This window comes from Cervus elaphus, chromosome X, assembly GCF_910594005.1.
Source record: "Cervus elaphus chromosome X, mCerEla1.1, whole genome shotgun sequence".
NCBI lineage: Eukaryota > Metazoa > Chordata > Mammalia > Artiodactyla > Cervidae > Cervus > Cervus elaphus.
The window spans coordinates 123,096,447-123,111,288 of NC_057848.1; the positions used below are offsets into that span (position 1 = coordinate 123,096,447).

Consider the following 14,842-nt stretch of genomic DNA (forward strand, 5'->3'; position numbering starts at 1 on the left):
ACCCGTGCAACCCAGGCTCTTAAACCTCTGGCTCTACCCAACAACATCCAGGTTCTTGTGCATATGCTATTCCTTCTGCCTGGAATATTCTGGCACTCTTCACCCTTTCCCCTGGCTGCCTCTGAGTCATCCTCTAAGACTCAGCTCTTAGGCTGAGGTGACCTGCACCAGCCCTAGGTAGGGCTAGATCTCTCACTGCTGTGGAAGCCACTCCACAGTACCTCCCACCCTGTGCTCTCCTTTGTCATAGCCCTCCTCAGTCTCCCCAGCTGACTGGGCTCAGTCTCCCCAGCTGACTGGGAATTTGTGGAAGGCAAGAACCATTACCCAGCATAGGCCCTGGCCACAGCAGAATTCCCTAAGTGTCTATTGAAATGAACATTAATAATAGCTACCCTTTTTTTTTTTTGAGCACTCATTATGTGCCAGGAACTGAACAAGGTGAATTCTATTTATGATCTCTTCTACCCCTCAATAAATAAATCCCATGATGCTGGTGGTTCTTTTTGACAGATAAGGAACTAGGCTCAGAGATGTAAAGTCGGTTGTTTAAAGTCACCCAGTTAGTGGGTGCCAGAGGTGGAACTGAAATTTGAGACCATTGCAAGTATTGGTCCACCATGCTTCCCTGCCCAGACTGTGAGATGGCATCAGTAGCAGAATAGGACCATGAATTAGGGCCAGAATGCCCTGCCTGGGCTCCATTCCCCAGGGCCATCTACATTTATTTTCCCTCCTGTGTCACCTTTATGCCAAGAGCAGAGACCTGGCTCTGTCTCTTCTTTTTCCTTCTTTTTTTTTCTTTTGGACATGCCACATGGCTTGCAGGATCTTAGTTCTTTGACCAGGGACTGAACCCAAGCCCTAGCAGTGAAAACACCAAGTCCTTATCACTGGACGAATTCCCTGGTCTCACCTTTTATAGTGCAACCCCAGTCCCTTCCCATGTACTACATTCAGCCTCCTCATCTCAAAACCCCACTATAGTCAGGTCCATCCTTTGCCCAGAACCATCCCTAGACATGTACAGCTTTTAATCCAATCCAATCCAAGGCTACACACTGTCTATGAGGAAAACAAGACATGGGTAGCCCCTGCTCTTCAAGAGTTGATAGTCATCCAGGAGTTTTACATGTACCATCTCCAATCCTAAAACCAGCCCTGAGAGGTAAATAGGCATTATCCTCATTGCACAGATGAGGAAATAAAAGCTCAGAGGCTTGCTGAGAGTCAAGCTGGTAAGTAGCAGAATTTGGACTTGAATAAAGGTACGGACCCAGCTATATTCCCCCATTAGGTCATCCTACTTAGAAGAGGCAAAACGTAGGCAACCATTTCTGACAGGATTGGGGGATAAAGGAAAGCTATTACTCTTTCAAGACTTAGTACACATCCACTCCTGTAGGGGACAGGTGAGGTGAGGTACCCCTCCTCTGGCAGCACTCTGAACCTATCATTGTCTATGGGTCTCTCTCCCTTCTAGACTTGAGCTCCCTGACTGTAGGATCAGACACAACTCATCCCCATGTCTCACCAAGGTTCAGTACAAGGCCTAACTGAGAGCATGCAGGACAAATGCTTGCTGAATGAATGAGGTGGCATTTGAGCAAGTTATTAAAAGGAAAAATAACACCTGAACAGGTGGATACAGGGGAAAGGTATGGAGGAGGAAGGAAACAAGTTAGTAAAGGCAAGGAATTGGGACCAAGAAAAAAGGCCAGTAATTTAAAAATTGTGACAGGGTATGTATAACATTTTTTCATTGTTGTTATGAGGGTTTTCTTTTCCTTACAAAAGTGGATCATACTATAAGCTCTGTTCTGCAATTTGCTTTTTTCATAGAATAATCAGTCTTGGAGGTCTTTTCAGGTGAGTATATCGAGATATATCATTTTCTTTTGATCTGCTACAGAGTATGGGTGGATCATGAAAGAAATCCTACTGATGGACAGGTAGGTTATTTTAATTGTTTGCTATTATAAACAATGCTGCAATGAACATCTTTGCATATATCTGAAAGTAGTTTTGAAGGATTTCTAAAAGATGAATTGCTGGGCAAAGAATGCACATTTTGTTTAAAATGTAGATAAAAGTTATTTCCGTAGCTTTAACATTTTTATAGACCAGCTAAAAATAAAGATTATTCCTACTCACATAATCCTGTCTTCATCTAAGAAGCATACATCATGCAACCTTTTCATTAAGAGTTGGCTGAGAATGCTATCCTACAAAAGGGCATGTGATAAAGAGCTCCACAGTGTGGCTTCTGTTTGCAGTTGGGGTTGGGGTATTTAGAAAAGGCCTCTAGCTGGCCACCTTGGGGTCTATCTAATAGTGAAACTCTAGAGAAATCTAGCTCTGAAACATACATAGTTCTCAGCTTGGAAGTATATGTAAATTTGTTTCTGGGGGCATGTAACAAATTGGTCCCACAAGAAAATGGAAACATTTTGTACTCTAGTCAAAGAATACACAATTCTGTTTCTTTTCAACACTTTTAATCTTCTAAATTTTGGTACTTGAAAGTTATACTTTGTTGTTGTTTTAGTTACATTTCTTTAGTTACTTGTAAGCTTCAACATCCTTTCTCATTCATTAGCTGTCTACTGCTCTGAATTGTCAAATCACATTGTTTCTCCACTTTAAATGAGTTGTGCACCTTTTCTTATTGATTTCCAGGAGATGATATAGATACAGTGTTATTAACCCTTGCCTAATATCTATGTAGCAAATACTATCCTCAAGCCTGTTATTTCTGTTTTAACTTTGTGTATAGTATCTTTTCCACACAGAAGTTCTTAACTTTAATTGTAGCTGAAATTATTGCTCTTAACTTTATGGCTCCTGAGTTTTTAAGTCCTGCTCAGGAAGACTTCTCCACTCTATTATAAAAATATTCTGGATTTTGCTCTGATACTTTTACAGCTTTAGTTTTTGCATTTGTTTTTGTGCAAGGTAGGGATTTAACTTAAATTTTTTTTCTTCTATTTTTTTGTCCATGCTGTGTGGCATACAGGATTTTAGTTTCCAGACCAGGGATTGAACCCATGCCCCCTGCACTGGAAGTGTGGGGTCTTCACTACTGGACCACCAGAGAAGTTCCTTAAATTTTTTCCAAATGGTAGGATTTTTTCCAAATCCTATCACACTTACTGACTTCCCACTGATTTGAAATATATTCTTTGTCATAAATTGAATTCTCATATGAATACATGAGTTTGTTTCTAAATTCTCTGTTTTGTTCAATTTATGTATTCCTCTATTTATGATATATTTTAAATTTCTGTATATTTATGGTAAGTTTTTAATCTTAATAGGGCAAGTCCCCCCTCATTGTTCTTCTTTTTCAAAATTTTCTTAGTAATTCATGGGCATTTACTCTTCCAAATGAATTTTAAAATCCAATTGCCCAATCCCCAAAGAAAATACCACTAAAATTTTAATGAGAAATACATTGAACCTTTTGATCAAATTGGGGGGAGGGGGAATGTCATTTTAAACCATATTGAATTCTTCCCATCCAAGAATAGGATATGACTCTCAATTTATTCAACCCTTACAGCCTTTGATGAAATTTTATAGTTTTCTACAAAGAAGTATTTTAAATTTCTTATAAATTTGTGGGAATTTTATCTTTTCTTTGCTATTGTGAATGGAATCTTTTTCTATTATGTCTTCTAATTAGTTATTGATGGTATTCAGAGAAGCTAATGGTTTGGGCGTATATTTATCTTGTATCTACCCATCTACTGAATTTTCTTATTAGTTCTAATAATTTTTCCTTTTATTCTCTTTGATTATCTAAGTAGACAATCATATCATCTTCCAGTAATGCTAATTCTCTTTCTGATATTTATACCACTTCTTTTTTTTTTTAATCCCAATGATTAAAACTTCCAGAAAAATATTGGTTAGTGACAATGATAGGAGTCATCCTTATTTTGTTCTTGAATTGAATGGAAATTTATCTAGCACTTCATTGTTACATTTGATGATTGATTTTGGTCTCTGATAAAAATTCTTACCAAGTGAAGGAGGTTTTCACTCATTCCTAGCTTACTGTACTAGTTATCTATTGTTGTTTAACAAATTGTCCTAATGCAGCAAGAGATAACTAAGGCACTAAGGGTTTTTAAATCAAGAATGGATGGGTAATTTTGTCAGATTATTTTTTCAGCATTTATGTAGACAGAGTAAAAAGAAAAGATTGTATAACTATTTAGTATAGTCAATTATAATAACAGCTTTCCTGATGTTGAACAACCCCTGCACTCCTGGGACAGACCTTCACCTGTCATGATACAGCCTTCTTTTAATACACTGATGGGTTCAGTTGGAGAATCTGTAATTTAAAATACGTGTTTCTCTATTAATATGTGAGGTTAGGCTATATAGTTTTCTTTTTTTTTTAAACATGTCCAGTGATTCTAGCCTTGTAGAATGAAATAGGAAGCTGTCCATCTTTTCCTATTAGCATCATCAAGATTGGATAGAACCTCCATCATACCTGAACTACCATGTCTGAGGAGAAAACTTTGACCATCTTTTAAATTTCTTCTACACAGTTCTATTCTATTCAGGTTTTCTGCCACTCCTTAAGTGATTTTGGTAATTTATATTTTCCTAGAAAACCACTTGTTTCATCTAGATTTTCACATTTTTTCGGTATAAAATTATACAAAGCCCTTTCTCATGACTTTTTAATATTTTCTGAATCTGTGGTTAAATCCCCTTCATCATACTTCATGTTTTCTTGCCTTTTTCTCAATTATATCTGCCAGAGCTTGGTCTGTCTAGTTTATTGGTCTTTTCAAAAAACATCTCTTAGTTTATCAAACCTTTGGTTTTCTATTTCATTAATTTCTGTCTTCTTAAAAATATATATTTGCTTATTTTGGCTGCACTGGGTCACGTTGCTGTGCAAAGGCTTTCTCTAGTTGCGGCGAGTGGAGGCTACTCTCTAGTTGTGGTGTATGGGCTTCTCATTGCTATGGCTTCTTTTTTTGCAGAGCACAGACTCTAGGGTGTTCAGGCTTCAGTAATTGCTACACACAGGCTTAGATGCCCCACGGCATGTGGGATCTTCCTGGACCAGAGATTGAACCAGTGTCCCTTGCATTACAAGGTTGATTCTTAACCACTGGACCATGAGAGAAGCCCAATTTCTGGTTTTATCTATAGTAATTACTTAATTCTACTTTCTTTTGGTTGCCCTTTTTATAGTGTCTTGATTGGAATAGCTAGTTCATTTAAGCTGTCTTGTTCTCTAATAAAAGCATTTAAGACTACAAACTTTCTTCTGGGAACCCCTTGGTCATATCCCATAGGTTTTGTTCTTTAATATTCTCAATTGACATTTACTCTAAATAGTCCATAAGTTCCATTCTTGTTTCCTCTTTAACACAAGTATTTTTAAACTTTCAAATGGACCTAGCCTTTTTTGCCATTGCTATTAAGATTTCATTTTATACATTATAATCAGACAATGTAAAATGTATTTATTTCAAATTATCTTGGAAATAATCTCCTTCCACAAAAGTGTAGGCAGATGGTTTTCTCTGCCTAAACACCCTAACCAATCCTATCCAACTGGCAGACTCTTACTCATCCTACAAAACAGCTCAAATATTACATATTCTAGGACCAACCACTCCCACTTTGGGGGGAAAGTATCTAGAGAAGGATTTTTAAGGAAGGACAAGCTACAAACAGGCTGTGAATGTCCTCTTCGGTCTCCTGGCCTGGTCCCCCAGTCACTCTCCTCACCCGCTCAGACACCCATTCCACAATCACTCCAGGGGCTAGAGGAAGATGGGGGAGGGGCTGGCAATGATATTCATATTTGTCTGGAGGGGTGAGGGATTGGGGGAAGGGTGGGTCTAGCTCTTACCTGCTCTCTGCCAGCCTGCCTGAGGGGGTAAGCTTCATGGAGTCAAGGACCTGAGTAGGACAGCAATACTGGTGTAGAGTATGAGACGCTGTGGACCTGAGAGACAGCGAGAGACAGAGAGAGAAAGAGATACAGAGAGAGAGAGAGGGAAGGAGGGGAGAGGCAGGGTGGGGAATGGGGACAAGGAGGTGAAAGTGAGTGGGGTACGGGAAAGGGGAAGACTGGGAGGAATGGGTGGTGGGGGATAGGGGTTGGAAGAGGAGGGGTGGGAGGCAGGGAGGGAGGGAGGGAAGGAAGGAAGGAAGGAAGAAAAAAAGAAAAAACCACAAAGTCAAGAAAGAGAGGACGGCACTCGAACCACAAACAGAACACAACGACAACAGGGGGCAGCAGAGACGAAAGAGCTGGGCTGGGCCTCCTGTGTTCCAGGTGACTCCGTGGGGACCTCGGCCACGGAGACACTGGGACACCACAGTATGGAAGGGGGAGGGGGCCCTCCTCACACCAGATGCCACACGGGGATGGAAGAGGGGAGGGGGACGGGTGGATGAAAGAGAAAGGGAAAAGGTGTGTGGGGAGGGGGTTGTTCCCCCTTATAGAAGACCCCTCACAAGAAGGGAGGGAAGGATGGGGAGAAAAGAGGCTCTGGGTCCAAAGAGGGTGAAGAACCCAGGCTGGGGCAGGGTGGGGGAGGGTGTGGGAGACACTGGAGGAGGAGAGGGTAAGAGACAGAGAGAAACTGAAAGAGACAAGAAAAGGGTGAGACAGAAAAGGAGAGAGACAGAGGAGGAAGACAGTGAAAGGGCGAGACAAAAGACACAGAAAGAAGACGGGGGAGAGGCAAAGTGCCAGAGCAAAGGACAGGAGAGGTAAGGGCGGAGGAGAGCTGACAAGGTCTCAGTGGTCCTGGTGACAGGATAGGACTGAGTGGGAGGATGGGGCCCAGCGAGCCAGGGGACAGGGTGGTTCTTTGCTTCCAAGGCCAGTGCTGCACCCCCAGCCTGGGGCAGGGCCCAAGCCCCGCCCCCCAGCGCTGTCCCCCACCCCTAGAGCGGGGTCCAAAGGCCCCTCTGCCTCCTGCTTCCCAAGATGAAAAGTCCAGAGAATGGGAAGGAGGAGGAGAGACAGCAGGGTAGTGAGGCCAAGGGCCCGGTCCCTGGCCTCCCCAGTGCAGGGCAGATGCTGGGAGTGAGTCCCCAGTCAGCCAGCCCCTGTCCCCCACGAGCCCCTGAAGGCTGGTTTTGGTCAGGGCCTGGCCATTCAAGAAGCCCAAGTAAAGGCCAGGAGATACAGCTGCAGGCCAGGCCAGCTGCCCACTATCTCGCTTGCTGCAAATTAGAGGATGCCTAAATCTTAGAACCTTACAGAGAATCCTGGAATCCAATACTCTTCTTCCAGAGTCTCTGGAATAATCATCAGCAGAATGACTGTTTCTCAAGGACCATTTAGGTGCCAGTTACCGGCCCAAGTCCTTGACTCATTAAATCTGAGACTCAGAGACCCACAGGCTGCTGGAATGTTGGTATCAGTCTCAGCTGCTACAGACAGCTCCACAGCGCCAGGCTAGGCGCCTGGGCAGCCACCAATCACACTCCTCCTGGGTCACAGACTGTGCTGCTCAGGGCTCCAGGGTCCTCACAGAGCTGGGCACCCAAATGCCCCTGCGCTCACCCACTCGAGCTGCCTCCCTCCCCCAAGTCAAAGGCCTCCAAGAGTCCAAGAGGGGAGCCAGGAACCAGGAAGCCAGGAGGCTGCTGAATCAGCAGCCCAGGGACCAGGTCCAGGCCTGGGCAGGAAGGAAGGGGGTCAGGCTGCAGGGCTGAGGCTGGGGGCCAGGTTCCTACCTGCTACTCCTCCCGGGGGGCTCCATGGGTCTGGACCTGTCCCGAGGGCAGGCCCCCTGGCCAGGGCGGTGCCTCCACTGTATCACCACCCCCTCCTCCCCAGCCCTTCCCTAGAAGGAGGAACCAAGGAGGCGGGGCCAGGCCGGCTGGGCTCGGGGCCAGACTGCAACTGGAAACTTTGCTCCTTCCCCTGCTCCCCCAGGAGGGCTGGGAACTCCTAGTAAGAGGAAGCAGCTTTGAGAGCTTGAAGAGACTCCCCTGGGCCAAACCTCAGGCTGGTCTCACTACATGCACCTCTGTTGGAATCTCCCCAAGCACCCTGTCAAGTATACGTCATTAGCTCTATTTTCCTGAAGAGAAAAATGAGATGCAGAAACATTTAAGTAACTCGGCACAGGTAATAGAGCTAGTAAGTAGCGGAACCCCAAGGTCAGGACCTGTTTTCACCATTCCCAAATCAGGACTCCATCCCCTTGGCCATACGGTTGCCCTGTGAATACAGAAACCTTTCCATAGAAGCTTTTCACAAACATTCTCATCTTCCACAGACTTAAAGAGACTCCGTGTGGTGGTTATGCTAGGATGTTCCAGATAAAGTAAAATTCAAATCACCCATTTTGGGAAATCAAGATGAGGCCTGAGCCAATATTCTTGACCATTGCAATAATCTCTCACTTGCTTCTGTATTGTTTTCTGGATTGGCTAAGAGAAATGCTCCCTGGACAGAAAAGCAAAAATCAGAAGAAATGCCATTCACAATCTAGAGGCTGTTCTAAAGAAATTGCCCCTCCTGACTTTACAGAGGGGGAAATTGAGGCCTGGAGAAGGGAAGAGTCTTACTAAAGTTCATACTGCCTGTCAGACTAGAATCCAGGTAGCCTGACTCCCCACTGACCTACCACAGTAAACCTCTCTCTCCTCCTTATGTGGGGGCTGGAGAAAGGAGAGAATTTGGAGGATTTGAAGGGTGTGAGGTTCCTGAAGAGTATCCCAGATCCAACTCAGGGGGCTCCTGTCCTTTCATAGCCCCAGAGCCCAGGCCCCTGGCTGTTCTGAGCAGAAGGCGGCCCTGGGAGGGGCCAGGGGGCCAGTGATCTAGAAGGAATAGGAGCTGACAGGCCACAGGCCAGTCTTCCTGCCTTCCTGCTGGGGCAGCTGGTTCCTCTCAAGAAAGCCAAAGCTGCTGAGAGAGATTGGCCCTCTGGACCACCACAAAGTTGGCATCCATGGGCCCTTCATGGCCTCTTCTTCCTCAGCCCACCCCCTAAAGCCCCATGGTCCTTAGGCTCTGGTCTCAGCCCCTGCTTTTTTTTTCTCTCTCACTCAGCAACTCTCTTGGCCCCCGTGGCAGCCACACCTTGTGCCCATTTGCAGTTACTGTCTTAAAAGTGGCACCTGTGGCCCAAACATTCATCTTGGCCTGGCAGAAGTCAAGAAACATAAATTCTAGTTCTGGCCCTAAGGCCAATGCTGTGTGACCTTGGGCAAGCCCCTTCCCCTCTCTGGTGAGGCAAAGAGCTTACACTTTGGTGCCTGGCAGAGCTAGGTACAAATCCCGGCTCTACTACTTTTCCACTGGGTAACCCCTCTGAGGCTTGGTTTGTTCATCTGTAAAAGGTGAGTGGCAACTCCATTCTCACAGGTTTTTGTGAAGTTTCAGTGAGACAGATAGGCACATGCTGAAAAGTCTCAGTTGGAGCCTGAGAGAGCATGGTCCTTCTGCCAGGGAGGTAGGGGAGACTCTTGGGAAACCTGTTTGTTTCAGGCAGGGGAAGATTTCTAGGAAGATACCTTTTCATTTGGGCTACTCTTAGAATTCAGACATATCAGAGCCTGTTGGTGCATCTCATGTGATAATCCTCTAGGGATTGAAGGGAAGGAATTAAGGGTAAGGAGCCTAACCCAATCACAGGGCACTGGCAGGGGAACGGATATGGTAGTGACTAAGGGCAGTCAATGTCCTGATCTCATGGAGCTCATATCCGAATGAGAAGAGACAGACATTATTCAACCACTAGTGGAATTAAACTGGGCAAAATTGGAGGTATTAGGGGGAGAGTGTTCCAGGAAGAGGAACAACCTGGGCAAAGGACCTGAGGTGGTATTTCCAGGAACTTCAAGGAGGCCAAGATGGTTGATTGGAAAAAAGCAAAGGGGAGATTAGGGATATAGGCGGGGGACCAATCACGCAGAGTCCAGAGGCCATGATAAGGTTTCAGTATTTATACTAAGAGGAATTTCGAAGCCTGTGGTTCGTGGATAGGCCTGGAGTGCAGAGTGTCTCTGAAGTCCCTTAAGTTGTATGAAAAACATGAGTATGAGTGCATTTCTTGGGAGAACATTGCTTTTATCAGATCCTCAGATGAGTCTGTGATCCCAAAAGGGCAGGGAAGCTCCTTATATGATTCCATTCACTAACTGCCTGCCAGGCATCCCAGGACCTTCTGTGAGCTGCCCCCCTCCACCTCCAGGTGGTCTCAGCCTCCCCTCATATCCTCAACCTGTGCTCCACCCAGACAAAAGTGCCTGCAATTGTCTGCCACACTCTGCTCTCTGCCCTCACCTTTGCCTCCGCTCAGAAGACTCTTCCCCACCACCCTGCCCCCACTGCCATCTCTCCACCTCGTGAGAGATGGAGTCTGCTCAGAAGTGGTGCCCTCTGGGAACCTGACTCCCCTGCGGCCTTCCCACCCTGCGTTTCTCCAGCGCTGTCTGTTCACATGCTGTTTCCCCTTCTGGCCAGGAGCTTGGTGGGGACAGGGGCCGTGTCTTATTCATCCCAGTGTTCCCAGCATCCGGCACAGGGCACCTAGTCATAAATGTCAGCTGGTATTGGGAGACAGACAAACCACACTGAGGTGGAAACTGCAAGACAGGCTGTTGGACACTAGAGGGCACTGTGGCCACTGAAATCCTGGCCTGCTGCTGGCACTGGCCAGGCCCACCCAGGCTGGTGCTGGGAAGAGGCGTGCAGGGAATCATGGAAACTCTACTCCGGGGTCCTGAAGCTCCTTGGCTCTGGGTCTGACTGACCAGGGTCCCGGCCCCAGTCTACCAATATACCTTCTACCCCCTTTTCAAACTATTTCTCACGATAGCCCCATCCCACTACAGATACAGCTATGTGCTCAGTTGCTAAGTCATGTCCAATTCTTTGTGACCCGAGACTGTAAGCCTCCAGGCTCCTCTGTCCATGGGACTTCCCAGGCAAGAATACTTGAGTGGGTTGCCATTTCCTCCTCCAGAGCATCTTCCTGACCCAGGAATCGAATCGAGCCTGCGTCACCTACATTGGCAGGTAGATTCTCTACCACTTGAGCCACCTGGGGATTCCACAGATACAGCTATAGTTCTTCACAAATGCAGGTACCAAATACTGCTCCCACAGCCCTGGCACACTTTTTTGTTCTGCCTGCAAAATGCTCTTCACCTCACCCCACCTCCATCCTGCACCAGTTCAGTCGCTCAGTTGTGTCCAACTCTGCGACCCCATGGACTGCAGCACGCCAGGCCTCCCTGTCCATCACCAACTCCTGGGGCCTGCTCAAACTCATGTCCATCGAGTTGGTGATGCTATCCAACCATCTTATCCTCTGTCATCCCCTTTTCCTCCTGTCTTCAATCTTTTCCAGCATCAGGGTCTTTTCCAATGAGTTAATTCTTCACATCAGGAGGACAAAGTATTGGAGCTTCAACATCAGTCCTTCCAACGAATATTCAGGGTTGATTTCCTTTAAGATTGACTGGTTTGATCTCCTTGCAGCCCAAGGGACTCTCAAGAGTCTTCTCCAACACCATAGTTCAAAAGCATCAATTCTTTGGCACTCAGCTGTCTTTATAGTCCAACTCTCACATCCATACATGACTACTGGAAAAACCAGGCTAACTTCAACTCATCCACCAAGTCTCAGTTTAGAGGTCAGTTTGGAGAAGACTCCTTGACCCTCAGGATGGGTTGGGTATACTTCTGAGGGTCTCCCACAGCACTCTACACTTCCTCTGTTAATTGTCTGTCTCCTTCTCTGTTTTCCTACCAGAGGGTGAGTTTCCTCACAGCAGGATTCTACTATGCATCACTGTATCAACTGCATTTAGTTTCACACATGTTGTATGCGAAACTAAACTAGCATGTTGTAGGTACTCCAGAAACTATCTTTGAGTGAATGAATGACTAAATGGATAGATGGATGGATAGGTAGATGGATGGATGACGTCGGGCAAGTCATCTTACCTCTCAAGATTTTAGTTTCCCCCCCCTGTAAAGTGGATCCAATCACCCCTGCTTGGCAGAGCTGCCAGGAAGATTAAAGATAAAGGTGTGTGGAACACTCCCTAACAGTGCCTGATACATAGTACACATTTTCTAAATCAAAGCATTTGTTAGGTTGAAAGAGGTTTTGTCCTGAGCCTGGGATGATCTCTCCCACTCAGGTTTACCATCTATGTGTGGAAGATAGCTTTAACAATAAGAAAACTATCATTTTTATTAAAAATAACAAGAGCACCTGATATGTGCCAGACCTGCAGTAGGCACTCCCCAAGGAAGTAGGGGGCAGCCTCCAGTCTCAGCCAGAGGATGGGAGGCCAGGGCCGAGGTCAGAGCCATGGGAATTGCGCCTGCTTCTGGAGAACAGTCATTATGCACACAGCTGGTTCCAAACTTCTTACTCATAGGTGAAAACCTGCAAGGGGTCATTAATTCCCTCTGTAATTAATGTAAAAACAGCAGGGTTTGTATTAATAGAAAAGTAAGCTCAAGCGTCAAGCTGATAATATTGATAATGTGTGCCTGTAGTTATATACTTCAGATAACTATAAATTCAGTCGCTGTACTAATAAAATGTGAAAATTTCTGAAACAACGAAGAACTTGAGAACAGTTGTATCATTATTATATAGTAGTATTATGCCAGTTGTTCTGAGGCTATGAAAATCACCGTACACTGGGAGTGATGGTAATAATCACCATGCACTTAAAGGCTGTTTTGGCACAAAATAAGGGGAAATTTTTAGATAAAATAGCGTGTTCTGATTCAAGAGTGTGGAACTTGAAAGCATAGTGAGCAAAGGTCGACTTGCATTACAGTATGAACCACAACCTTGATGGATGAGCAAGCTGACAATTGTAGGCCTCTGAGTAGATTGCTCCCCAGGCTCTGACCTCGCTTGTGAACACATAAAAGCTGTGGGCACTATAGAAGAAACACCAAGTCCTTAGTATTTGACCTCTACCCTCACCCACTCCTGGGCTTCCCAGGTGGCTCAGTGGTAAAGAATCTGCCTGCCAATGCAGGAGACACAGGAAATTCGGGTTTGATCCCTGGGTCAGGAAGATCCCCTGGAGAAGGGAATAGCAACCCACTCCAGTATTCCTGCCTATAAAATCCCATGGACAGAGGAGCCTGGCAGGCTACAGTTCATGGGGTTGCAAAGAGCTGGACATAACTGAGCACATACGGGTACACACTCACCCACCTCTAGGAGAATCCATTCACACCTACAACCCTTTGTTGCCTCATTTTACCATAGGATGGACAAAAATGCTGCAGTCACCTGGGGGTGGGCCCCAGAGCTGGAAGGTCATATAACTTCAAGGTTGATGGCCACATCAGGCCACCTGAGAGCAGAGGAAGGCACTCCAGAGAGAGGAGTCAATGACAAAAAGATGAAAGGGACCAGGCAAGTCATGAAAGATGGAGAGAGACAGGCACGGGCCAGGAAGATGCAGAGAGAGAGGGGGGTGGGGGGGTACAGTCTTGCTCCTTGACTTCTTGGTCCCATTTCCAGTTGGCATGAGGCCTGGCTATATGTCATTTACTGCTCTTAGATTCTGTGAGATGTAGTCTCACAACAGTCTTCCCCCTCCCCATCCCTTATTCTTGAGCATGTTTGAGTGGGTTTCGGTTCCCTGCAACAAAGTGTACCTAGACTAAGACAAGGGAAAATTGGGGATATAAGTGCAGGGCTGCATAAGCAAAAATGCATAAAGAACACTTAGGTAGGGAGGGGTGAATACAATTACAAAGCTTTTGTGTTTGTTTACCCACAAGCTCCCTCATTTCCTGACACTTGCGACCACAGATATGTCCTACAGCCGCACACACACACATCGACATTCAGTGAACACCGAGCAGCAACCAGATCTGCTTCTATACAGACAGCCTGCTACACAAGGACACTGGCCAGCACGCAGCACTGTCCCTGTACTCCTCACACCCGCACAGACGTGGAGCCACACCAAGAACACAGCAGTGTTGCCTGTGAGGTGAGGGCCAGGAACTCAGGCTCAACTGGGCTCTCAGCAGCCTCCCTCCCCAGCTGCCAAGTGACTCATCCCCAGGGCTGCTAATTAAAGCCAGGACAGAGGGGACGGAGACAAGGGGAGGAGAAGAGAGAGAAGGCAAGTTTATTTTGGTGCCAACCAGGCATGCAGCCAGCTTAGGGGTCACCCACTTCCTGGGGCTGGGCCAAGAGGGGGCAGGGGAACATAAACAGGAAGGAGAGGGAGAACCCCATTACCTCTTCTTTCCCCTTGTGAGCTTCCTGGGAAAAGGTACATTCTTTGGGAAAATTACCCATCTTCCTCCCCACCCCTACCCTCTTCCTCCATCCCACTATCAGAGTCAAGTGCTACCTCTTCCAGCCTCTTGTTCTTAGAACTGGCTTTTCATCAACAAACTCCCATTTTGGCTTGCCAGAGCTGGCTCATCTATGTCTGTAGCCCACTTCCATCTCCACCATGGATCACCCAACACAAGACTGGTACATAGGGAATGCTCTGTACGTGCTTCTGGAATACAACTGGATAAACTCTGGTATAGAATGGTGACCACAACTCTGAATTTGTATTTGAGTTCTATGGGGGGGGATAGATTATTTTAACTTTCTAAGCCTTAGTTTTCTCACATGTAAAGTGACTAAAATATAAACTCTATAGGATTATTGTGAAGATGAAATGAGAAAACACAGGTGAAGTGCCCAGCATGGTGGCCAGCATATACGGACTTTAGCTATCACCTAGGAAGCACTGCTGCAGCTGATAAATCATAACCTACCTCGGGTCTGGGGCAGCAGCAATTACACAGAGCTAAGTTCCTAGCCTGGCCCCA

At 46.0% G+C, this 14,842-nt stretch overlaps 1 protein-coding gene across 9 annotated transcripts in view; it reads right to left on the reverse strand.

Moving 5' to 3' along the window:
• IQSEC2 (IQ motif and Sec7 domain ArfGEF 2) overlaps positions 1 to 14,842 on the reverse strand; it is a 76,455-nt gene that overhangs the window by 34,800 nt on the left and 26,813 nt on the right. For 2 of the 9 annotated variants that reach the window (XM_043895748.1, XM_043895754.1), the window contains exon 3: positions 5,891 to 5,986. The exons of 2 other annotated variants lie outside the window; for them this stretch is intronic. In XM_043895748.1, the coding sequence (XP_043751683.1) occupies positions 5,891 to 5,986 (96 nt within the window). Of the gene's footprint in view, positions 1 to 5,890; positions 6,112 to 7,734; positions 7,884 to 14,842 lie in introns of those variants that run through there. 5 more of the 9 variants (XM_043895751.1, XM_043895750.1, XM_043895755.1 and 2 more) reach the window with 5 other exon arrangements.